General features: G+C 40.1%; 2 protein-coding genes across 4 annotated transcripts in view; both read left to right on the top strand.

Annotated features, from left to right (window-relative positions):
- Positions 1–19,815, top strand: part of NR2C2 (nuclear receptor subfamily 2 group C member 2) — a 64,779-nt gene extending 44,964 nt beyond the window's left edge. For all 3 annotated transcript variants that reach the window (XM_033925738.1, XM_033925737.1, XM_033925740.1), the window contains 5 exons: positions 2,005–2,126; positions 2,602–2,741; positions 5,671–5,808; positions 6,911–7,016; positions 10,396–19,815. In XM_033925738.1, the coding sequence (XP_033781629.1) occupies positions 2,005–2,126; positions 2,602–2,741; positions 5,671–5,808; positions 6,911–7,016; positions 10,396–10,570 (681 nt within the window). In that variant the 3' untranslated portion in view covers positions 10,571–19,815. The remainder of the gene's footprint in view (positions 1–2,004; positions 2,127–2,601; positions 2,742–5,670; positions 5,809–6,910; positions 7,017–10,395) is intronic.
- A 2,023-nt stretch (positions 19,816–21,838) lies between these two features.
- MRPS25 (mitochondrial ribosomal protein S25) lies at positions 21,839–25,631 on the top strand. The gene is made up of 4 exons (XM_033926704.1): positions 21,839–21,972; positions 22,084–22,190; positions 23,602–23,689; positions 25,176–25,631. The coding sequence occupies exons 1-4, from the start codon at positions 21,839–21,841 to the stop codon at positions 25,366–25,368; spliced, it is 522 nt and encodes a 173-aa protein (XP_033782595.1). The 3' UTR covers positions 25,369–25,631.
- The last annotated feature ends 1,063 nt before the right edge of the window (positions 25,632–26,694 follow it).

Genomic DNA, 26,694 nt, shown 5'->3' with positions numbered 1-26,694 from the left:
AGTCTTCCCTTGTTGGCTGTGTCTTTGGAGGCTTCATGCCCCACCTTCCTCATGCTATCACACAGCCATAATTGGTTTACCTGCTATGGCACTGTTACAGGATAGCACTTATGTGAAGAAGTATACACTTACTTGCAAAGTGCCAATATTCAGTATATTTTCGCACACAAGAGGTGCGGATATGCTGGCAACTATGTATAGAATTATCCTTTTAGTGTGTGAATTAGCTAGATATAGCTACAGTTCTTTTTATCACTATAACTTTATGTGGATTTTCAGCTAGGCTATGATTTTAAACTTGAATGCTGAAGATGCCGGTGGAACTTATCTACATAGTTTGGAGTTGAGTGCAAAAAGTTATATGGATAGTGGTTGCAGATCACAGCCATCCATATAGCTTTTCACCATGTTTCTTGTTTGCTAAAGTGTGGTAAAGTTTAGTCCCTACCGCACTTCAGGTTAATGTAACTGTTGGTGTTGTTACCACACAGAAAGGGTTTTTACAATGAGCACAGTTTCATTTAACTGCCTGGTCATGTCAGTAGCAACAATCAGAGAACCAACAATTTTTATGATCGCCTCATAATTTTTACGTGAAAACAATTTTATTAAACAAAAGATAAAAGGACAATAAATACAATTTAAAAACTCCCAGTACAACCCCCCTCCCACCTCCACCCCCCAATGAAAATACAGCAAGTAACAGGAAAGGCAAAAAAAGAGCAAATATCCCACAGCAGCCAAACGGGAAGGTCCCAAACATGATCCAAAAAAAAGGGGACTCTGATGGGCCCTGATAGACTCAATAAAGGACCTCCCCTCCCCTCCCACAAAAGACAGCTATAAAACACCACAGAGGAATAACTAGGAGATCCATACCCAGAAATGTGGGCAATCCCAGGGTTGCCCCCCACCACTCAAGGCAGATCAGACGATTAGTGTATTAAGAACCAGACCTCGAGCTGTAGGACATAAGGAATCTACATAAGGACACCAAACCTGCAGGAAAAACTCAGATTGTCGAAAGGAGACACACACCCAACCCCTCTCCAGCAACATTAAAGCATGTAAGTGATTATGCCAAGACCAGTAAGATGGAGAGTGACACGATACCCATTCTCCCCCAATAATTTTCATAGCCACCAACCCTGCCTTCCGCACAAAGGCTTCATACAGAAATAATCTCCTACCTTCTAATTCCTAGGTGGTTTGCAAAATATGCACATACATAATAGCTAAAATAGCACAAAAAAGGAATAAGCCATCTAAAATTTAAATGCACAGTAATTCCTTGAATAGGACAAAATCAGACCCTGTAAAAAAGCATTGACAGACAATTGTGTTTTGAGGAGCTTCCTAAAAGTTTCTCTGTCAGCACATTTTATCAACTGCCTTACCAGTGAATTCCATAAAGTCACTCCAGCACCACAAAAAGTCATTGCACAAGTTATAAGGTTGTAAACAGAGGGCTGGAATTATGTACTATTGTGTTTTTGACCGATTCCTCCTCCTCATTCCTCACCCCCCTCCTGCAATCTCATCACAATTTTACAAGTACATGCTCCTTGCACTATTTAATCATGCCTCTTCCCAAGTAAGGAACGTTTTCACCGTTGCCCTTTCACCGCATGGTGTCACTTTTCGATCGATGGTGTAAAAATGTTTTCAGTTATGGTAGATATGCATCAGAATAAAATTATATCATTGCAAGTACTTGAAAAGTGATACTTGCTGTTCTGCAGGTGTGTATTGCTCAGAAATCACAAGAATCCTTGGAATGTACATGGAAATAGCATGTTAGTTTGAGAGCACTGCTCTTGAAATGATTTACCTCTGGTTTAAGGCCATCATGTATCTTCTGTGCGCTAGAGCAGCGTATGCAGCATCATGAGGAAGGCTTTTGACCACCGAGGTTTCTTGGTAGTCTCTTAAATGTAAGTGGTCTGGAAGTCTACCTTTTGTATGTGCACCTGTCCTGTAAAATTGTGTCCTGTTTGCCCACAGCTAACAATGCCTAGTCCCATGCCGGAGTACTTGAATGTGCATTATATCTGTGAGTCAGCATCTCGGTTGCTTTTCCTCTCCATGCACTGGGCTAGATCCATCCCTGCATTTCAAGCACTTGGGTAAGCACAGATTTCACAATTAACAATCCAAATGAATTCTTCTGACTTAAAAACTGAACATGAACATACAGATCTCAGAGAAGTGAAAACAATGAGACGGAGTAGAATATTCCTTTCCCTTATGCAGACTATGAGAGCTCAAGGCGAGGGTTAGCCTAATGGTTAGAGGAGGGAAGCCAGGTCACTTAACCTTCCCATGCCTAAGGTACAAACAGATTGTAAGCCCTCCAGACAGAGGAAAATACTTTCTGTAGCTAAATGTACTATTACTTTGATTTGAACTTCTAAGAAAGACATCAGTTAAATTAAAATCCCTCCTGGGGGAACTGATGTCTCTGCTGCAGGTTAGGCCAGGATAAAAGTCTTCTGACCCTTCTGTGCTGGTCTCATCTTCCTTAAAGTATCTGATTCATTCTAACAGCCTGTGTGAATATCATGCTCCTAAAAACTTCAGGTTATTTGTGTTTCTTTACAGTCAGGACTGTAATACCAGTCTGGTGCGTGCCTGCTGGAATGAATTATTTACCCTGGGTCTGGCGCAGTGTGCCCAGGTGATGAGTCTCTCCACAATCCTTGCAGCCATTGTTAATCACTTGCAGAACAGTATACAAGAAGGTATGTATGCCTGAATAGTTTTGCAGACATGTCTAGAATTAATTCCCCACTACCTCATCATCCCACTCCTAAAACTACCTCCACGACTGTCCCACCATCTTGTTATCTTCCCAGGCCTTGTTCAGTGCCCATAACTGGCCCACCACCTCACACACATAAAAGGAGTTGGGAAAAAATTTGGAGACATGCTTGTTAGTTTTATATAAATTTACAAGATAAACTCTTGTTATAGTAATACAGAAGGACATTTTGTAGAACATTAGAAACTATGTACAAATGAAACAAAGGCCCACTAATACAAGGAGGAGTGGAATGACAAAAATTGAGGAGAAATTTAGGAAAATCTTTAACTCAAGGCTATAATACTGTATAACTCTACCAATACATTGAATCAGTCAGACACCACTCAAACAATTTTCTTCAAATCAAAAAAGGCTCTTTGTTCTGGGGCAAAGAAAACATCTTTTAGACCAGCCAACTTAACACACTTGCATGGATAAACTAACAAAAATGTCGCCCCTGTTGATCTTTCCTCCAAAAATAAAGTCTCATGATGGCATTTAAGTCTTGCTCAAACACAAAAGAAACTAATAGTGTAGCTCGAATAGAAGAGTCCGTTATAGATTCCTCTAAAATAGCAGATATGTTATTCATGTTTAGTTGAATCTGCTGAATTCCTTCTCTCTCTGCATCTCCCTGGGATTCTCTTGAGGAAACAGGCAAATAATATATTTTATTTACTGGTGACAAAACATCTGAGGAATATTTCAAAATTTCTTTTTTTTTTTTTTTTTAATCTTTATTCCTTTTTATTTCTCTCAACAAGTGTACAATATTATTACAATTAATTCACATAACTCACTTGACATTCTTACACAATATTAATATACATGTTTTAATTCCCCCCCACCCACCTCCCATCCCTTCCCATATCAATAAAATAATCTATCCAAACATATACATACTTAGACATCCCTCTTCCTTAATACAATTAATCATACTTTAACCTATCCCTCCCCCCACCCTCTCTTCCTCAAACTCTTTTTTCATTTTATTATATACATTAATGCACAACAAATATATCTCATCATAGTACATATATCCCCTAATATTTCATAACAACATATTTCCAATAATTTTACTCCCTTTCCTTTTCTATTCATACATATATACCATGTTTCTTATATCCATTAATCAGTTGAAATATACCGCTATTTAATTGGATTATCCTATCCCCCGCACCCACCCCCATTTCTACAAATTATCCCCTAAGGAAAAAGAATAAACCTTAATCATTATAATATTCAATTAATGGCCTCCACACCTCCTGAAACCTTTTAAAATGCCCCCTCTGTACTGCAAGAAATCTTTCCATCTTATACATATGGCATACTGAGTTCCACCAAAAACTACAATTCAGTCTAGAACAGTCTTTCCAATTAGTCGTTATTTGCTGAATTCCCACACCAGTAAGAATCATCAGTAATTTATTGTTTGCTGCAGATATTTGGCATTTAGCCCTCATGCACATTCCAAAAACCACTGTGTCATAGGATAAAGCCACATGACTCTCCATCGTTAGGTTAACTTGATCCCAGATTGATATCCAAAATGCCTGAATACATGGACAATAAAATAAAAGATGGTCTAAAGTTACAACTTCAATTTTACAATGCCAGCATCTATTAGACTTAGAGCAATCTAATTTTTGTAATCTAGTAGGGGTCCAGAATGCTCTATGCAACAAAAAGAACCATGTTTGCCTAATAGATGCCGACATCGTACCTTTAATTCTCCAAGACCAAATACGTGGCCATTGAGATGCATTAATCTGATGCTTAATCTCAATGCTCCAAATATCTCTTAATCCATTTTTAGGCTTCTTATTCAAATAATTAGATATAATTTTATACCACTTTGCGGCCTGGTGACCCAGAAAATCTGCCTGGAAACATAAGAATTCTAAGCTGTAATGATCATTTAAAGATTTCCATTCAGGGAACCCCACCTGAATAGCCTGCTTCAATTGCAACCACTTATAACTTTGTTTTTTATTCAGACCATATTTATGTTGCAATTGTGAAAATTCAAGCATCTTACCATTATCAATTATTTCCGTTAATGATCTTATACCTGCTTGAAGCCAATCTTTCCAGACAACCTTAAACCCGCCTATTTGTATCTTGGAGTTTACCCAAATAGTCTGTTGTTTCGATTTTAAAATAGAATCAGTAGTTAATTTGTCTACAAATCTTAATGTTTTCCAAGTATCCATTAATACTCTATTGTCTTTACGTATTCTAGGCACTTTTATACCAAGCAGAAGATCAAGCCTAAGTGGAAAGATAAGTGATCTCTCCACCCGTAACCACTCTGGTAGTTGTTCCAAAAGCTCTGGGAGGACCCAATACATACCTTGGCGCATGATATAGGCCTGATGATACCTATAAAAATTGGGAAAATTTACCCCACCCTCCTCAATTGGTCTTTGCAAAGACACTAGAGCCACTCTTGCAATTTTACCCAGCCAAATAAATTTAACCAGAATACTATTTAATTTTTTATAGAAAGACCCCTGAAAAAACACTGGTATCATTCCCAATTGATAGCAAACTACAGGCAAAATCATCATTTTAACAGTTTGAACTCTTCCCCACCATGACAATATTTCAAAATTTCTATACAATATAGAACTTTGAATTCTTTGCTTGCTTCTAGTTCATGTAAGTTATTTTTTGCTACACTGCACCAAGCCATTAAAAAAAAAAAAAAAAAAAAGCTTCTATCTCTGTTCAAATTTAGCAGGTGATATGCCAGATACACTGATAAGATACTTCACATAGAATTGATTTGTTCCAAATTGTTGATATTATTTTAAAGCTCTAAATTTGTTTTAAACTCCAGAGCCTGTAATGTCTGTGTTTTACAGATAAGCTTTCTGGAGACAGAATAAAGCAAGTCATGGAACACATCTGGAAATTGCAAGAGTTTTGCAATACCATGGTCAAACTCGATATTGATGGCTATGAATATGCGTACCTAAAAGCCATTGTTCTCTTCAGCCCTGGTAAGGCCTTTCAGAATTGTTCTCAATAATATAGTAAATGACAGCAGTTAAAGACCTGAACGGTCCATCCAGTCATGATTAAATTGACATGTCTTTCTTGCTTTGTTATTTCTGGGCCATAGGCCTTAGAAGTCCACCTGGTACTGTCCTTGGACTCCAACTACTGGAGTTGCTTCACTCTAGCCCAGTGGTCTCCAACTCAAACCCTTTTCAGGGCCACATTTTGGGATCTGTAGGTACTTGGAGGGCTTCAGAAAAAAAAGTTAATGTCTTATTAAAGAAATGACAATTTTGCATGTGGTCTTTTGGCTAAGTCTTAATAATAATATTGTCATTTAGAGCTAAAGAGTCAGATGATCAAGAAACTGTTTTATTTTACTTATGTGATTATGATAAACATACCGAGGGCCTCAAAATAGTACCTGGCGGGCCGTGAGTTTGAGATCATTGCTCTAGCCGAGGGGTAGGCAATTCCGGTCCTCGAGAGCCGGAATCCAGTCGGGTTTTCAGGATTTCCCCAATGAATATGCATTGGAAGCAGTGCATGCAAATAGATCTCATACATTTTCATTGGGGAAATCCTGAAAACCCGACTGGATTCCGGCCCTCGAGGACCGGAGTTGCCCACTCCTGCTGTAGCCTATCCAGATCATCTCATCATTTGTGGGATTCAGACCAAGAAAGTCTACCCAGTACTGTCCACATGTTCTAGATTTCTGGGTCTCCTGAAGCACTCCCAAGCCCATCCTAAACCAAATTAATATAGTAAGTCTGCCTTAATACTTCAATTTATACCAATCATATTCTAATTAGAGATCCTCTGTGTTCATCCAGGTGCCGGTACCCTTCCACCCTCGCTTACCCACCCCCCTGTACCACTTTTTATTACATCACTTCATATGATCAGATCGCTTTCCTTCCAGTGGAGGACAATACACACCTCTGTTTTCAGTCTGCGCTTGTTGTGTGGCCTAGCTAAGCTAGGACTTTGCTAAACTGTTGGTGGTACAAGTAGTATTGGATTTCTCCTGGGAGTTTTGTGAAACTACGGCAATTGGAAAAAACATTAAGAATTTATAAATCAGATTTGCTTTTTCTTCAGATCACCCTGGTCTGATGAGTACGAGCCAGATTGAGAAATTTCAAGAGAAGGCACAAATGGAGTTGCAGGATTATGTCCAGAAAACCTATCCTGAGGATAGTTACAGGTATTTCATATGAACTAGTGTGGTAAAAAAAATAAAATTTAAAATGTGCCAGAAGTGTGTCACAAACCTTCTGCTGTGCTCTGGAACAATAGCTGTGTATAATGAGGAAGTTCTTATTGGGGATATTAAAGGGGAGGGGGTACTTTTTTAAAGTGGTTAAGTCTGTCTTACACATGGAGAAGCACAAGATACTCGGATCTGTGAAAAATCAATGATATAGTAAAACACACTTTCACAAGAAAAAAGAAAAAAGATATGGCAATGTCATATAAAGAATGTAGGCAGTGCTGCTTCAGTTCCAAGGAGAAAGTTCAAATTGAACTGGAGGAAAAGCCTCAGATAAAGGCCCTCCCACCACCACAATGGTGGATAAAGGTGGTCGGGTGGTAACCTCGCTGGCAAAAACCTCCGTTGTATTGATTCTTACGGGAGTGGGAATTCAACAGATAACAACTAATTGGAAAGACTGTTCTAGATTGAATTGTAATTTTTGGTGGAACTCAGTTTGTCATATGTATAAGATGGAAAGATTTCTTGCGATACAGAGGGGGTATTTTAAAAGATTTCAAGAGGTGTGGAGGCCATTAATTGAATATTATAACGAGTAAAGTTTATTTTTTTTCCTTAGGGGATAATATATAGAAATGGGATGGGATAGGGAGGGAAAAATATTGGAAATATGTTGTTATGAAAAATAAGGAGATATATGTAATAGGATGGGATATTTATTGTTGTGCATTACTGGGTATAATAAATGTTTAAAGTGTTTGAGGAAGAAGGATGGGGGGAGGGACAGATTTCATGTCAGATTAATTGTATTATCAAAAAGGGATGTATAATTATATATAAATTTGGAAGGAATATTTTATTGATATGGAAAAGGGTGGGAGGTGGGGGGGGGGAATAAAAACATGTATAATAATATTGTTTAAGAATGCCAAGTGTGTTATGTAAATTAATTGTAATAATACTGTACACTTGTTGAAAGAAATAAAAAGGAATAAAGATTTAAAAAAAAACCAAAAAAAACCTCCGTTGTACTCCCAAAATGAAAAACTGTAAGCAGGGCTGTCTATGCTTGATTGAAGAAAGACTTTCTACTTATCTCAGTTGATCGGTACACCGACGATGACCAGCGTTTCACTAACTTGCTGCCTCAGGGTGTATTAAAAGTCCGATCAAAACTTTAAGCAGGACGCCGCAACGTCTCATCTGATCAAAAAGATGCCATATCTTTTTTCTTGTGAAAGTGTGTTTAACTATTACACATGGACAAGGGCATTTATAAGGTTACACATCCACATGTGCACATTAAAATGATGCTCGTGGATACTCAGATCTTCTTCATATCGTCTCAGGAACTGGGTCGCAACCTTCACACGCTGTTGCATGGAACCCATCATGCGCAGACTTTCCTGTATCCCAAGTCATCATGCATTAAGGCAAATTTTCAGCCAATTGAGACCGTTAAACTTCGGGACTGTCGCACTCCCGAATCCCTCCCCCCATTCCCCAATTTTTATTTAGAGGTGCCTCAGCTGTACGCCAGAAGGCAAAGACTACAGTTTGGAGAGCCAGTGAGGTCTGCTCCTTTAAGCATTAAAGTTTAATTAAAAAAACAAACAGAGACAGAGGCAGAGCCATTGATTTTCTCTAGTGCTGGTCTTGAAGGGAAGTTTCATTCATTAATTTTTCTCCCTTCTAACTAACTGGCGGTTTATTTGAGCCTGTCTCGTGGTTCTTAACCTAAGAAGTACTCCCACCGAGGTCTCAACGCAGCCGGCGTGTGCTCTTTCTGTTTGCGGCTCTGCAAAGGGGAACCATCATTGGGGTCAGCGTCAAGGTGTCGGCAGGAGGGATTCCCCCGTGGCCGCAAAGGGATAGTCAGCTGTGGGTGATGGGGACGACTGGAATTCACTGACAGGATGGCAACAAGGTTCCCAAAGTCATTAACATCAATGCAAAAATCTAGTGCAGCTGTTTTGGCTTGGCTCATATCATTGTCTCCTTTATCAAATGCTGCTTAATTATTTACTTCTGTAATATTTCTTCAGAAATAAAAACGAATAAACAGCATAGTTTCTTTATTACTTATCATTTTTTAATGCAGTGTCTCTAGCATGCCCTGACGGGACCTGTTTCGCCCACAAGGGCTTTCTCGAGGGTTCATTGAGGAGCTCTGTGTGGTACAAAAACATTATTTGCACAACTAATTATAGCATACATTGTTATAATCCAACAAACTAGGTTAAAAGCTTCTACTCATAAAATACTAAATCCAGTGAATGTAAATGCTGTAACCATTCATAACGTTATCCATTAAATCATTCCAAAAAGTGACATTAATAGTAATCAAGAATACATACTTAATTAATTCATATGGAACTAAAATACAAATTGAGGTCTATACCTATTTTCAGCTAACTTGTGATGCCCACCAAACACTCAGATATTCAATGCTATTGTCCAGATTAGATCTGGCATTGCATATCTGAATCATTTTCTGCCCACAACAGTCAGTACCTCTGTAATCATTGACCGCTATGGGCTAAATATTGGCCCATACGTGCATACATCGTAATTCTGCTACTGGGAATGCCTACTCATAGTACATACTTACATAAGTACATGCCACCTTGTCAGCTTGCATACTTTCATATGTGTTTATGGCCCCACATTTTAAAAGAGTTAGTTTTTTTTGAAACGTGCTTTACATATGAAATTACTCATCTGTGTTCAGTCCCGTGTTGTATAAATGACTAATTCTCCTGTTTCATCATGCTATGCTCCCAGGAATGCTTTGGTGCAGTAAAAAAATATAACCCAGATTTCATGAAGTATATGAGCCATGAGAACAAAATGTATCATTTCTGGTCATTTAAGACATCACAGTCAAAGTCTGTGGTATTGTGAATTTTTTGGAAGTCTGTAGTTGATTGTAATGTGTATTGTAGAAGTTTGTATTGTCAGCTGATTTTGAATAATTAAAAGATATAAACTTCCTGGCGTTAAAGACTTGGTTTACTCCTTGGGCCAAGAAGATTGGGTACTGTCATGAGCCTCGTGTTTCCAACAGCCCTCCACTACCATCGGGAGATTTCTTTCTGATATTACTCAGAAACACCACCTGCCTAGGAGGTATTGGGTCATAAATCTTTAGAGAGGCCCCTGGCTCCACACTGCTTCCTGATGGATCTGAGTGGGTAACACTGAACAGATATCCAAATTCCAGAGATAAATAATTGCCATCATGCTGGGAGCGTACTACTCCATTCACTTAGCCAAAGCAGTTGATACAGAGCTATGTCAGATTGCTGTGTCTATATTGTAGAGCTATAGGAAGTTCCTGCCCTCTAATTTTCTGGAATATTTTTTCTAGGCTCGCCCGAATCCTTGTGCGTCTCCCAGCACTTCGACTCATGAGTTCCAGCATTACAGAAGAACTTTTTTTTACCGGTCTCATTGGCAATGTTCCGATTGATAGCATAATCCCTTATATCCTAAAAATGGAGACTGCTGAATATAATGGCCAGATAACGGGCACAGCATCTTAGAAGCAACATACAAAAACTGTTTGGAACTGGTAAACCACACACCTAAGAAGCTACGTGAGCAAAAGTAGTGACACTAGTCCATGCGGATTTTTCGAGTCATACTGCTCTTATATGTTTCCTGTCAAAATTACTTCTCCTCATCTATTTATTCCCTGTGAAAAATACAGATAAGAACAAGCATAACCAAATGTTGAAGCTGGGGCAGCCAGTGGATTAGCATTAGAGTTTTTAAAATAAGGTCAGAGATTAGTATTGATATTAGCATTAAAAAGTACTGAAATAACAGTAAGTATGTCCGAAATGTCCTTGGACTTAGCAAGGTGATAAAGGATATTAGCACTTTTCTGAGCACTTCCTGTCAAAACAATGACATCAGTATCCTTCTTAGGGAACAGGGCACATGGAGACTTTTGTATGCCATTGTCCAAAATGCTAGTGCTTTCTGTGAAAACAGAGATGGATCCAGCAGACAATCATTTGTGCAGAGATAAAAATGTCCCCGTTGATTGGTATATGTGCACTGCTAAAGTTATATTCAACTGAACTCTGCTTGGTTTGATTTGCAGCAGGAAAATTAGTATGTGAGCTGTAGCACAATCAGTGAGAAATTGATATGCCTCAAAAGGTATAAAATGCACAAAAAGCAAATATTTTTCAGTGAGAAAATGCTCAAGGGCAAGAGGTTGCAGTCAGACTCCAAGGGGGGAGACGTGGGAGCAACCTCAGGAAATATTTCTTTATGGAAACATAAAAGTTAACGGTGGAGATAGGAATCATCATGGAATTTGGAAAGTTGGAACTCAGCTAGGATCTATGGGCAAACTAGCTGGTCATTAGGTTCTTTATATGAAATAGTAGATATGAAAGGAATTATGTCAATTGGAAGGTATGGAGACCAGCTGCTTGCCAGGATAGAGCTCGATTCCATAAAGGATTTTTCTTTTTTGTTGGCTGTAGCACCTTCAGTAGGGCCTGTAATGCTTCAATCTCAATTTGATGATTAGCCATTTATTATTTCACTTGTGTCCTTTCCAGCTCTAGAGATGTTATTAAAGCATCAGCGCTACTTAGCACAGTCTCTTTCCAGAGGGGTCAGAAAATGAATGTATCTGTCTGTATGAGTTCATATACAGCCACAATTGTGGAAACCTCTGTCCAAATTCAGTTCTCCATATACAAGGACTGATTGAAAAGTAATGAGGCCGCCTCTGGTTTTCTTTCCAGTAAATAGATGTGGCAGTGCTGCGCTGGTTCTCTTGAAGATTATATATTGACATTTCTGAACCTGCAGTTGGATTGCCGAAGTCTTCATTGTTGGGAAGAACTTCATACGTTTCGTCATGGCAGATGAGGAAAACGTGTCTGTGAGAGTACAGCAGAGATTGAATTTTGTGTTAAACTTGGAAAGAGCGGTAAAGGGACTCTCGAAAATGTTACTGCAAACATACGGTGGTGAAAGAATTGGCCGGGCTGCGTCCTCTCACAGACACGTCTTCCTCATCTGCCATGACGAAACATACAAAGTTCTTCCCAACAATGAAGACTACGGCAGTCCAACTGTCGATGTATGAGCTTCACAAGAACCAGCACAGCATTGCCGCGTCTACCTCTTGGAAAGAAAACCAGAGGCCGTCTCATTACTTTGCATAACTAGCAGCCTTTACATATATGGAATACTTATCTTTCTCCGAGGACAAGCAGGAATGATCTGCTCACAAATGGGTGATGGAGCCTGATGCGGACACAGTTTCTTTTAATTCTGTGCTGCGACTTTTCCTCCAGCCCAGGCTCCTGTGATATGAGAAAGTCAGCTATACAGGAGACGAGATCCTGACAGCTGGAGAGACCCATTGATGAGAATATCATGCCTGCTTGTCCTCAGAGAAAAGAGTCACTTGTAGCAGGTGTTCTCTGCCCACCTCCCTAATTGGCTTCTTTGCTTTTTTATTGAATCAATGTCAGGTGGGAAGGCACCTACAGGCATGTGGTGGGGAGGGGGGCTGCCTTAAAAATTTAAAGAGACTTGGTAGTGTCTGCATCAAATGACTTCACCCATTTGTGCCTGCTGTCTTCAGAAAACACCTGCTACAGTTAAGTAACATCATTATATATAGTAGGCCTTACTTATAAGAGTTGTAATTATGTGCATAAGTTGTCCATATAAGTCAGGACTGTATATTCAGCAGTAAACCACTTATGGCATATGCATAAAGATAACCCTATAACTTGCACAGTGGCTGTTGCCTTCAAAGAGTTGAAATGTATTCAGTAATTTGTAAACATTTTTGAACTGAGTCATTCTTTAGCTGTACAACTTGTGTCTGTTTGGGGGCAATTTTCAAAAGGGATTTCCAAAATTGCCCTGCCCCCTTCTTTGCAGGAGTGGGAGGAGATCTGATGAAGTAGGCCTCAAAGTTTCATTTTAAAATCCCAACACATTCTTTTCCCTGCATCCATTCTATGTGCAACATAGATGGGGAACAGGTTTTTCCTACATAGGGAAATTCCACAGGCCTACAGGTACAAAGTATCTATGAGCCTGTAAAGTGCCTACACTGGCTTATAGTTCTGCTTTTACAAGGATTAGTGGAGGAGTACTAAGAACAAGTATAATGTACTTAGTAAGTGGCAGGCATCTGAGCCAGTATAGTGAAATGGTTGTAGATCCATAGCACTAGCATATCTGTCCCTTTACCCAGGTAAATTGGCATGTTTGAAAATTACTGAGCTCTGCCAGGCTCATGGAACATGGGCTCTGTAACGCATGTAATTTTAGCTGGGCTAAAGTAAAGAGTGACCAGTGTGTGTACTTCATACTTTCAGAGACGCTAATCTTTATAAAGAATTATACATCTGCCCTCGGATTCTATATATGTTGCCCAAATTTGCATGCATGCAAATTAATTGGTTCATGAGCTCTTAACCGTCAGTAATGCCCACTTTACAAGCATACAGCAGCTTGTTTTACACTTTAGAAGAGGCTTTTCACACACGTAAAAGTGTTGTGGGTTAACTCTACAAGAAGCCAGTTAAATGTAGGTGGCAAGTAAGCGCCAGTGGTTGTCATTTACATGCAGATGTAAAGACAGATACGCTTAAATGACAATATTTTAGCAACATACTATTCTGTAAGTAGGCACCTAGCTACAAGTGGGCATTCCCATGGGCAGAGTTTGGGTGAAATGTGGGCGAGAAGCACAACTGCACACGTTAATTATAGACTACTTGAACGTGCATGCATTCTTACACCTGCTGCATGTGGTCGTGCCGAAAATATATGTGCACATTTGCCCTGCTGTAAAGAACAGACTCCAAGTAGACGTCTTCTTGGCAACTAAAAATAAGCGCCTTTATAGAATTACAAATAAGGCTTAGAAAATTCCCCTTCACAAGTAAGCTTTATGCTGTTCTTCAGAAATTGCCACCCCTCCTGGTATCAGTTTATTTTGCTTTAGTCTTTTGCAGTTTTGGGAACATTTTTCCATGTATTGCATGATAAAATGTAAGACAGTTCTAGAACGCCAAGTGGCTTTAGCAAATGTATGTGTATTACTGTATTCAGTATTCCTGACCCCACATGAACTCCTGCCCTCCCCAGCTTCCAAAACCATAGAGATATTTTTTTTTTAAATTTAATATTTATTGAGTTCTTAGGATGCAAAGATCACGTTCCTCACATATGAAATATATAAAACAGAGAAAATAAAAGAAATACACCCTAAATATTTATAAAGTAGAAGAAAAGCCAATTCACAATAGCCATATAGAATTAAAACAGGTCCTGACATAGCAATTCTTAAATGCCCCATATCGATTTCCTCATTGTTAAACTGATCACTCTCCGCCACAATCTCTAATTGTTTGACACCAGCTTTTCCAATGATCCTGAAACATCGCAAAATTATTTCTGCGGAAGGAGTCAATATCAGTGCTGGGTGATAAAGCCACTAACCCACCCCTACCCCCTTCAAAGTAAGTGCTGGGCCCTCACAATCGAGTAGATAAGGGGTGTTGAGTGAGATCTTTTATTTTAAAAGAGGCTAATGTCTTTAGAGATTAAACAACTATAGACAATTAAAAAAAACAACTCCACTGGCCAGTGCAACAAATGATTGATTGGATTTACTTGAAGTGGCTGTACTAGCTGATTTGCTCATTATTTAGATTTCATATATTTTATAGAAAGTACTTTTGGGGATAAGTTTTGTTTCTTAGATCACTGTCCCCTTTTTCTTGTCATATTCACAGAACAGTATATACATGAGCTGATGCTGAGGATTGGCCCAGTAGCACCCCTGATTCAGTATAATAAAAATGTGAGTGAAATTAGAAGATTAACCAAAATCAGTGAATTTAAGTTCCAAATAAAACATCAGAGACGCTGGTAGTATTTCTGCTTTCACTCCTATAGGGCAGAGTTTGTGACAAGTATTGCTTCATCTTTAGTGCAATGTTATAGATGTAGTGACATCAGAATCAAATTGGATAATATATCTGTAAATGTGATTTATGACACATACCTGTGTGGCTTTTATTATTGTTACTTAAATCGTGGCACATGGGATTCTATACAGATCTTATGGAATAAATTGGCTTGTATTTGCTTTTGATTTTACTGTTGAAAAATGAGTCTAATATGGTTGGTATCTGTATTAAAAGGGTCCAAGCTCAGATAATGCATGATGGGATGTGTCCACGATGAATCATTGCGCTCCGTTTGACATTCCGAGTGTTTGTAGGATCCCACTTAATATTACGGATAAAATACATCCCCACATTTTACCTTTCTTTAGCCAAGAAAGCATGTGGATGTCACTATCAAGTGTTTATTAACATTTAATAGATGTGTAAATATTTTCTTTTTTTTTTTTGGGGGGGGGGGAAGCAGAGAATTTGCTGCAAAAATGTATTTCAGATTTCTAAATACAGTAGTTACTGATGTCTCAAGAGGTCAAGTACTTCTTAAAAAAGCAATATTTAACACATTGCCACTGAGCAGTGATAAAAATCTGTAAATGTTTTTAAATTTTTGCCATTAATTACATAGCTACAAAATGTTAATAAACCAGGTAGCAAAAAAGTAAGTCTTGTATTATATGTCAGGTTTGTTTCCCATCAAGCTTCTACCTACTAATGAGGCTGTATCTGCTTAGGAAGGACGTCAGCATTTCTGAAGCCACTCATGTTTTGAGGATGACTAAAGAGAAAACAAGACCATGCCCAGAGCTGCCTGGATTACACCCATAGCCCATTTGCATATGATCTGCATGCAAATAAGAAGTTACTGACATTCTAATTGACTCTGTAAGGAGCCTTGGGCGTGGCGGTGGGAGGAGCATGGGCAGCTCAGAGGCATTCCAAAGAATTGCACCCAGCTACGTAGGATTTTAGTTGATGCAAGTTCTTGTGCCCAAAGTTTGGCGCCAGATTACGTGCCAAGTGCTATAGTCTAAAGAGCGCTCATCCCGCAGCAACTTTTTTCCCAGTGCCATTTACGGAACCCATTGCAAAAATGGCTCTCGGGAGCAAATTCTCATAATGGCACCATTAGGTATGTGGTGGAAGGCACCTTACTGCTGCCCAACTTAATTGTTTGAATTGGTTCAATTGGCGCAGTAATTGACTGCACCAATTAAAATGTCGTTAAAAAAATGGAGGTGCTCTTAGATGCCTCACAAATGGCACCTTTGTCCCAACTAAAGAGACACCTAAGACATGCTTAACGCCAGAAGTGACCTTAGGTGCGTTTAGACATGGTTTTTGTGGAAGGTAAGCGCCATTAAAACCCTGGCCTACATTTCCGGCGCCTCTCTTTCACGCAGCCACTATTCTCCAAACGGAGCTGTTGGATGACCGACACAAAATCGGTGGCCACTGATAACAGCAGCATTTGTAGAATCTGGTCCTTGGTGCAACTTTTTGGAATACCCCTTACACCCCATGGCCATATCCCCATTGAGTTACAGGGTAGAAATTAGGCACTGTGTGGCTAAATTTTAAGGATTGCCAGTTAGCACTCCTTAGGGCTCGCTACTCAATTTGGGTACACATCTTGGGCATGCCAAGTGTAGGATGCTAGTTCTAGAAGCCTGGAATTACTGCACATTTATTCCTTTCCTCCCTCTCATCAGCAGTTGCATTCCAATGAACCTGCCATTTTTCCTTCTCCGTGTCCTCTGCTCAGATGAAACTGCATCAGTGCAGGAAGTTTTGGACTAAGCCTGGGAAGGGTAAAAGAGCTCAGCTAGTCCTCCATTGCTTTTTGAATCTCCTAGTTCTGTAGACATCACATCCAGCTCTGGTGCTTGTGTACAGGCTTTTGTGTATATGTATTCTTTTTCTGCAGAGCTGCGACATTTCTGCGGGTTGACTTCTACAAACTAAGCACCTATTGTATTTGTACATAGATATTTACAAGTGTGTATTAATGCATATGTGCATAGATATATATATACCCTGTATATAATGTGAATGTATATAAATATAGTATATTCTATGTATTATGTACTGGCTCATATTTGCTCAAAACAGGTTCTGTGTTTTATTTCCAGTCTTTTGCTTTTTATGATGTTTCAAGGATTTTGTATTAAATTATCGTTCTGGCTGGTTAGAACAATATACCACATTTTGTTATTTGGCTAAGGGGCTCATGTACAAGGAAAAATAAAGGTAGAGACTCATTAATGTACATTATTTAACAGAAGCTCCATTATTAATAACTAGGCACATAATCTGAATTAATGCACATGACCATGTTTAAGGCACACAGTGTAACCCATAAAAGGGATGGTCCAAAGATGCAGCAATCCACGTTAAAGCTGTGAAACAGCTTTCTCTGACATTTCACACTCATTCCCATTTGTTCTTTACTGTTAGACAGTAGCATGCAGCCATTCAGTGTTACAATAGAAGTTTATTTTCCCTTTGTCGTTAAATTGAACAGAGGAGAATATGGTTATTCTGTATAAACAGAGCTTTATTTGACCCACAGAATTCTGATGTAATGTTTTTGTTGCAGAATGAACTATATGATCTTGTAAATGCAGCTACTGTAAAGAAAAACTGATTGTTAATAAGCTAACAATAAAACCCGATTCAGGTAGAAACTTCCTGCTGTGGAAACTCTGTCCAGGTTGGATCTGGCTGGAGAGGGTTTCTAACGAATACAGAAATGCCTAAATTAAGAACAAACATAACAGGGCTTATTTCCTAAACTGCATTAAGGTAACTTTGTGGATTTTACTGCATTCTTAACCATTAACTTTGAGGTTCAAAAACATTTAGAAACCTAAATTCGTATTAGGAAACAGGCAGGAAGTGTGCCTCATAGCTAATGCAGATGGTTTATTCCGTTCTTGGTATTTTCTAACATACAGGTCAAAGCGGTGTACACTAAAGCAATTAACATGCACTAAGACTGCTAATGATGCAGAACTCCTTTACAGGTTAGCAGTATTCCACATTAATAACCCTGCCATTAACGCACAGTAGCACCTTAGTGGGCTTGCTTTTCTCAAAGTGCCACGAATACCCCCCAACTTAACACATGGGTTAAGATTTGCTGTTTACATGCCTTAAATGGAAAACCTTGACAAGGTTTTAGTAAATAGGCCCCAGTATGTGAACTCTCTGTCTTCAAAGGAAGAGACATAATGGAGGAATCAGAACTTTGATATAAACAGAATGTTAATGATCAATACATGCATTTAAAGTAATTAAAATACAAATAATAAAGTGATCTGCCAGGCACTTATGACCCAGATTGCCATTTTGTGGAAATTCCCCTCCTGCAAATTTTAGTCTAATCGTACAAGTAATAGTCTGGGGCTATACACCAGGATCCATCAATTCTGGTTTGCTGTTGCATGGTATAAATCCAGAGAAATATGAGGGATATATACTCCATAGGAAGTCTAACAACTAGACATAATAGTTTAAATTCAATACGGCTAATGCGCCTTAGTAAAATGACCCCTTAGTGAGGGGTAACCAGTGGTTAAAGCTACAGCCTCAGCCCTGAGGTTATGGGTTCAAACCACCACTGCTCCTTGCCCCAGGTACATTAGAGAGATTGTGAGCCTGCTAGGACAGAGAGGGAAAACGCTTGAGTACCTGAAGAAATTCTTAACTGTTCTGAGCTCCCCTGGGAAAACGGTATAGAAAATTGAATGAATAAATAAATAAAAGAGGCAAAGGCATTACCTTAGTACTCATATATCTACTTAAGTGCCTACGTTGCATTTTAATTGTAATTATTTATTGGGGATTTATAAATAGACAAAATAGTCACCAAATTACCCCATCTATATGCATTTATCAGTCCATTTCACACAAAGCAAAGGCTCATGCCTTAACCGCTTTGAATGGGTAACCACAAAACCCTTTCCCCCTAACTATGTCTTATCCTTTGAACCCTGCTTACCCACACATTGTGTTTGTTCTTATTAAAAGACAGTTCTGCTGTATTTACAGCTTCTGCATAGGGTGAAATTCAGTTGATCTTTATTTTTCTATTTATTTACCTTATACTTTCTTCTTGAGGGTTTCTCACAACATTTTGAGATCAGGTTCAGTGAGAGTTTACAAAGGAAAATGTTATGACTGCATACGGTCCCTAATGAATAAAGGACTAGAATCTAAACATTTAAAAGTTAACAGATTAAATTACATCTAAATTATTGGGACTTTTTTCATTTTATGTACTGTTTTATGAGCTCAGCGTGATTATATATGTTTCCTGCATTTTTTCTATTGTAAGTTTGTTTTAGCCAGTTTTCTAATTGCACTCTTGTATATTATGCATAGGTGAGCTCCTGCCATGCTGTCTGTCTTCTCTGAGGGCCCCAGGCTCTCTTTGCCATATTTTCTGTAACTTTTATGCTTCTTGGTTTAGCACGGTGCACACGTTCATGCCATTCAATTTTAGATTCCAGTTTTGAAACCTGTCAAAAACTCTTATTTTTGCATAATTGTTTTGTGAATCAGCTTTGTATTATGTGATGGCATTTAAACAACAATTTTAAAACACAGTAGCATGTTCATTTTTTAATCTGAATTTTATATCCAATCAATGTCTTCAGTTATGAAGAGGAATTTGCATTGTTGTTTTTGTATATAGAGTACTGCAGTGCATGAATTAGCTTATATGCATTTTATTAAATGCTGTTTAAATGTGGCATTACTTTGTTGTGGCTTCATTCTACCTAAAGGAAGTTTGTACTATTAAAGTGAATTATAGCTCTATACATGCTGCGTGATTTATTTTCTATTTTTACTTTGAAATCTTTACCTTCAATGGCTATTAATTTCCATGCAAAATGTGTATTCCTAGCTATGCATAAAGTAATTAAAAACACATTTAGTTCACTGAGAAACCAATTATTGTAAGGCTTCTCAGACATCTTTTCAAAAAATAGATCTTTAGCACTCTCTAGACTGGTATAGGATCTTACAGGGTATATATCTCATCATAGATATCTGGAGAAGCTAAAAGAAAGTAAATTAGCAGGTAAGAACCTAATTTCTTCATCCTTATTTACTATGGTGCTCATAATCAAAACTTAAACACGTGTAAAAACCTGTCCAAGTTGGCACTTGGATGACCGAAAAGACAGGTCCGCCAAGTGCCAATAAACCAAGTTTCTGGATGTGTGGAGGGACATTTTATGCCTCTGAATGCCGCTGAGCACCCAGAGCTGAGGGGTGTATCTGGTGGAGTGGTTAGGACAGGATGTGGGCCAACCTCGACTTAGATGTACCCTTCCTCCTAAAGTCACCACTGCCAAAGATCCCATGCTTTGCTTCCTGCCCACCAGCCTCCATTGAAGCCGCTGCTGCCACTGGAATCCCATGCCCTCCTTCCTGCCTGCCCCCCCCTCCTAGAAGCCAACCCCAAAAGGCTTCTCTCCAATGTCAGAGCTGATATCAGAGGGAAGCCTTCTGGCTCAGCAGGGGATCCCAGTTACCTCCTTCCAAGTGGGCTGCTCCTTCCTGCCTTCAGCAGCACTTAAGAACATAAGAAACGCCTTCACCGGATCAGACCAAGGTCCATCTAATCCGGCGATCCGCACACGCGGAGGCCCATTTAGGTGCTCCTTGTTGGAGACCCAGATTTCCCGTATCCCTCAATATGATTTGCAAGAAGGTGTACATCCAACTTGCGTTTGAAACCTAGAACAGTAGTCTCTGCCACCACATCCTCCGGGAGAGCATTCCAAGCGCCCACTACTCGTTGTGTGAAACAGAACTTCCTGACATTTGTCCTGAACCTGCTGCCATTCAGTTTCAGGCTATGACCTCTTGTCCGTGTCACTTCTGAAAATGTCAGTAATGCTGCTTCCTGGTCACTTTTTGCAGGGATGCCCGGCTCTTTCACACTGCACATGGCTGTCCCAGAAGCCTTCTCTCTGATGTCAGAAGGAAGGCTTGTGGGTCAGCCACATGCAGCGTGTAAGAACAGCTGCCTGGAAAGAGGGGACATGATCTGGGAGAAAAGAGGGTTGTGATGGCCTCACTTTCCACAATAAATGTAGTGGTTAGAGCAGGGGTGGGCAAACTTTTTGACCCGTGAGCCACAATGGGTTCTTAAATTTGACAGAGGGGCTGAGTGACAGTGGGATGGGGGGGGGGCAGAGGGGAGGTCTGATGCTGCAGGAGGAAACAGCACTCCCATGGCTGCCAGCTACTGTATCCTCACAAATTTTCTTTTTGCGCATTTTGCCTCCCTCCTATGTCCTTAGTGCCCCCTTCCGCGCACCCCCCCCCCCCAAGCTGACCCGCCACCGATTCCACCTCCCCCTTTCCGGTCCGGCGCCCACTCACCCGCTCACCGCCCCTCAACGAAGGGATGGGCCAGGCCCGTACCCACAAGCCTTCTCCCCGATGTCAATTGTGACGTGGAAGAGAAGGTCCGGGCCAGTCAATTGTGGACCTTCTCTCCCACGTCACAATTGACGTCGGGAGAAGGCTTGTGGGTAGGCGCGTGTACCGTGCGTTTAGAAACCCTGCCCTATGCTGCAGCTAAACGGGGCCGGGCCTGGGGCCGGGGCCGGGTCCTCTAGGGTTCTTAAGCCCACCTTGTACGATGCTCTACGAGGCTTTCTCAGAGCAGGCGCTTCCGGGATCCGATTGATTGGCTGACCGACGTCAAGCAAGCGCATGCGTCACCGAGGCTCCAGGTGATTGGCTGTGGCAGGATTCCGTCCCGGCTCAGTCGGAAGAGTGAGGACTAGACGACTTCCGCCTCCGGGGGCAGAGGTGAGCGCAAAGATGCCCATGAAAGGCCGCTTCCCGATTCGCAGGACGCTGCAGTATCTGCAGAAGGGAGAAATCGTCTTCAAGGGCTCCGTCAAGGTCATGACGGTCAACTACAACACGCACGGGGAGCTGAGCGAAGGGGCCAGGTAGGCCCCGGACCCCGATGCCCGACAGGGGCCCTTCCCTGGTACAGCCCCCCCTCCCCCCTCGCTCTGCTGCTCTTTGTGTCTGCTCTGATTAAACTCTTCTATTTTCAGAAAATTTGTTTACTTCAACGTCCCTCAGATCCAGTACAGAAATCCTTGGGTTCAGATCATGATGTTTAAGAACATGACCCCATCGTCCTTTCTCAGGTTTTATTTAGGTGGGTATGCTCGCTCTCTTGATTCTTTTTTAGCCAAAGCATGGTGCTAAGTTTCTGCCACCTGATTTTGTGATCTTTCGCTGAGTCTAGGTGTGAATTTCAAAGGAATCACATTGCTGGAAGAGCTTTGCATATTTTTTTCACCTCTGCTGCCCAAACTATTGGGGTCGATCTGCAAAAATGGTCTTCAGACTTAAAAATCTCAATATGTATACTTCTAGAGGAAAGGGAGAGGGGAGATATGATAGTGACATTTAAATAATTACATGGCGTAAATGCGCATGAGTCGAGGCTCTTTTGTTTGAGAGGAAGCTCTGAAATGAGAGAGCATAGGATGAAGTTAAGCTCAGCAGTAACCTCAGGAAAAATTTTTTACAGAAAGGATGGTAGATGCATGGAACAGTCTCCCGGAAGAGGTGGTGGACACAGAGACTGTGTCTTGATTTCAAGAAAGCCTGGGATAGGCTTCCTCTTAGAGAGAGGAAGAGATTATGGTTACTGCGGATGGGCAGACTGGATGGGCCATTTGGCCTTTATCTACCAACATGTTTCTATGTTACTCCTTGTCATGTTAGACAACTGACTTAACCCTCCATTTCTTAAGAATACAAGTTACTAAGAGAAACAGGGGGGAAAACCCCAAACATGAGTCAATTCAGGAAATAACCCATTTGCAGGGGGGACATAACACTCTCCAGTGCTAGTATTTTATATGTGCTAAAGTGTTATTAAGGGAGAAATTGTTTTCCACAGGAATAAAGCTAATAAGCTGCTTGCTCATAAACTAAAGGAGAAGAAAATTCTAAAGTGAGCACTAAAGCTTAACAGGGGAGTTGGATGATGGATAAAAAGGCCTGCAGCAAAGCCACTAGGGTCCAGTCTTTCATATCAATTAGCTGAATCCTATCTGGCTATCAGCACATCTGCTAGACTCGATAGGAACAGAGTATACCACTATTTGCCTAACCAAGATGAGAAAACTGAGCGAACTGCTAACAGAAATTAGGAAAAGCAAGCTTAAGGTATCTCACAATATTGCCCATTTGTGGGACTTTATCTGTTTGCAGAGAGCACCTGACTGCAAGTAAAATCAGCTTTGATGTTCTCTAAGCATGAATAATATTTTTTCAAAATGCTAAGATAATTTTTAATGAATCTGCTTGTGATTTGTTTGCATACTGTTTCCTTAACCTTTAACAAGTGGGATTTTTTTTTTTTCATAATCCTCGCCTATACTAGCACATGTGCAAGTTCACGCAATTGAAATAGAGTTGGGAGTGAGGATGCATTATGGTTAACAGGATGAAATTCTTGCATATTAGAATTTTATGTGATGGGCCTCTATAGAAAGGCAATTATTAAATAAAGAAATAAAGCTTTATAATACCTCTGTCTTTGTGTTACCCATTAGATACTGGAGAACAAGTACTGGTCGACATTGAAGATAAACACAACCGAGACATTGTTCATCATGTGAAAAAAATCCTGGGAAAGAGCGAGTAAGTAGGCCAAGTTCCTTTGTGTTGGAGTTAATTGGAACCCTGCTGCCCCAAAAGAGAATGCTCATTTGCATAAGACCTGTTTCTTGCTAATGAGTTACTGGGTAAGACTGAAGGGCCATCAAGCCCAGTATCCTGTTTCCAATCCAGGTCACAAGTATGTGGCAAGATCTCTAAAGAGAAAAACAGATTTTATTCTGCTTAACTCAGAAGCAGTAGATTTTCCCCAATTCCATCCTCACAATGGCTTATAGACTTTTCTTGTAGGAACTTGTCCAAACCATTTTTTAGACCCTGCTAAGATAAGTGCACATTCTCTGACAACAAATTATAGAGTTGAGTGAAGAAATAATTTCTCTAATTTGTTTCAAAGCTTCATTGTATATGCACCCTGGTCCATTCATCTTCCCTCCACTCCATATCATATAAACCTCTATTGTAGCTCTCCTCAGCCATCTCTTCTCCAAGCTGAAGAGTCCTAGCCTAAACCTTTTAGCATTTTCTTTGCCCTTATTCTGTACCTTTTCTAATTCCACTACACTTCTCCCTCCGTATTCACGGGGGATACGTTCAAAGACTGCTCACAAATACCAAAAAAAATGTGAATAACCTCTTCCTAGTATAGCCCAAGCAAGTGTGGGTTAGGAGTTAAAAGCAGCCTCGAAAAGGTGGGTTTTTATTCTGGATTTGAATACTGCCAGGGTTATAAGGGTCCCTAAGAGCTAAGTTATTTTTAGTTCAGTCTATTTTGCATGATATAAAAGACACATGCAATATATAAGAATTCCTGCATTTTTTTAACATACCGCTATAGGGTCTTTGGTCCCTGGCAAGATTACACATTTCTGAGTGTATGTATGACATCTTTATTAGATTTGAAGATTATATTGAAGTCCTCCTTTTAGAGATCACTATATATGTGTTTGATACAGATTTTATCTCTGCATATTCATAACACCAAATTGTTTGGTATTTCCCCCTATATATTTCTTTGCCTAAGTCTGCTGCAGTAGTTACAGACTCAGCACCTTCAGGTTGTGGGTTCCTTGTGACCCTGGTCAAGATAGATTGAGGGCCTGCTGGGACAGACAGGAAATATGCTTGTGTACCTGAATTAATTCATGTAAACCCTTCTGAGCCTCCCCTTGGAGAACGATATAGAAAATTTGAATAAATAAAGAAAAAATTATAAAAAAAATTTAAATTGAATCAGGTTGGGCAGACTGGATGGACCATTCGGATCTTTATCTGCTATTTATCTACTATGTTACTATGTTCTGAATAGCATCTGTTTTGGAACCAGAATTTCTTGGTTCCTGGCCTTTGCCTCCACTTGACTGTATAAGCCTATGCTCATGGGATGAATGACCTGCCCTTCACCAATTTGCTGTAAAGAGTTCTTGCTCTCCATAACTGCTCAGGCTCAAAAGACCTAAAACTAGTTTGGAATGTGTAATTATGTGCTGTCCCTGCCCCTTTCTTACAGGGATACACTCAAAGCAGAAGAGCAAGCAAAATTGATGAAATCCCACCCTGCCCACTTTGGAAATGGGAAGAATTTTTTGCGGGCATGTATCTGTGAGGTGGAAGGTCAGGTTCCCTGTCCCGGCATTGTGCCATTACCAAAAGAACTAACGGGAAAATACAGAACAGCTCAGAGAGAAAGCAGCAAGGACTGATTGTAAGTGGACCAGCCCTGTGCGAGAGGTGCCTCACTCGGCCCGGAGGTTCTGCTTGCTTACAGCAAAGGAGGACTTGTTACTCTGATCGAAGAGTAGAAACTGAATGTGTTATGAGTTTTTTTTCCCTCATGCCATGGTGAGAAAACACATGACCAATTTTTATTTAAAAAGTTTACACAAATTACGTGCTGAGTTTTTAAAGCTAGTTTTCACATTTGTTGTAGATAGAAATGTGGGTAATAAATTACTCCTCTCCATTACCTTTTACTTGTCTGTGCAGTCCATAATGACAGTGTGGCCTGAGTGGTCCAAAACGAGCATCTCAATGATTCCAAGTCTTACTTTAGTAGAGAGGAAGAGGAGGGTTTTTTTTTTTTTTTTAATTTCCAATGATATGTAAGAAAGTAGGACAAAGTCATCCAAGTTAAACCAAGATGAAAAAATACTCCCACAACACTTATTACCCAGAAAGCAGCATTTTGCACCATGAGGCCTTTTACTTTGGCTATCAAATAAATGTGGTAAGGTAATTTAAAGGTCCCCATGGTTAGATGCCACTAATTTCTGGATTTGGTGCTTCCTCAAAACCTCACCTTAGCACCATCATATGTATGTAAAGCCTGAGAAGAAGTCAAACTAGTACAAAGCATGCAAATCATTTATTCAATGGGGAGAGAGGATAAGAACTTAAAGCTCTTAATGCCATCTTCCCCGGGTTTAGTAAAGGTACATTCCAGTATGAGTTGACCTCCAGATTTATTGTACATTGACATTTACAGTTTGTGTATTAGACTAAAAAACAACCAAGTAACCTGTAACATTTCTCAAAGGGAAACGGAAGTATTCCTGTGCAATGGCAAGCAGAAGCTGAAAGGCCACCACCCACACAAGGAACCTGGAATGGTCCTCCAAGGTGCCTCTGCACCTTTCTCAATTCAACTCCCAGAAGCAGCCCAATTATTAGGCAAACGGCACCGTGCCATTTTGTCAGTGTGCATAAAAGGCCATTTCTGCATGTAGGAAAACCTTCCTAAAACTATCCCCTACACAAAAGCAGAGGGTGAGCTTTAGCTGGGCCTGACAGGAAATCTATAAAGGAACCCTTTGGTACTGAACCTTCCCTGGAATGATACTCAGCTGCCCCACTTGCTACCCTCCCCCCCACCCTCCTTCACAAAGCCGCACTAGCTCAGAGGTCTTTTGCCATGTGGCTTTGCAAAAAGGAGGGGGAGGGGTTAAATAAGAGTCCTAAATTTAAAAATGAACGTTAGGACTGCTACTTGGATAGTCCCACTAAATGGATATGTTTTTGGAAATAATGGT

The sequence above is a fragment of the Geotrypetes seraphini genome, chromosome 17 (genome assembly GCF_902459505.1).
Source record: "Geotrypetes seraphini chromosome 17, aGeoSer1.1, whole genome shotgun sequence".
Lineage (NCBI taxonomy): Eukaryota > Metazoa > Chordata > Amphibia > Gymnophiona > Dermophiidae > Geotrypetes > Geotrypetes seraphini.
Note: the sequence above shows the minus strand (reverse complement) of the source record. Positions and strands in the feature narration are given on the sequence as shown.

What these genes read in the sequence shown, in the direction of transcription:
- MRPS25 (XM_033926704.1), top strand. Translation starts at nt 21,839, where the DNA reads ATGCCCATGAAAGGCCGCTTCCCGATTCGCAGGACGCTGCAGTATCTG. An exon ending in CTTTCTCAGGTTTTATTTAG is followed by an intron (nt 22,191 to 23,601) that starts GTGGGTATGCTC and finishes GTTACCCATTAG; the next exon opens with ATACTGGAGAACAAGTACTG. An exon ending in AAAATCCTGGGAAAGAGCGA is followed by an intron (nt 23,690 to 25,175) that starts GTAAGTAGGCCA and finishes CCTTTCTTACAG; the next exon opens with GGATACACTCAAAGCAGAAG.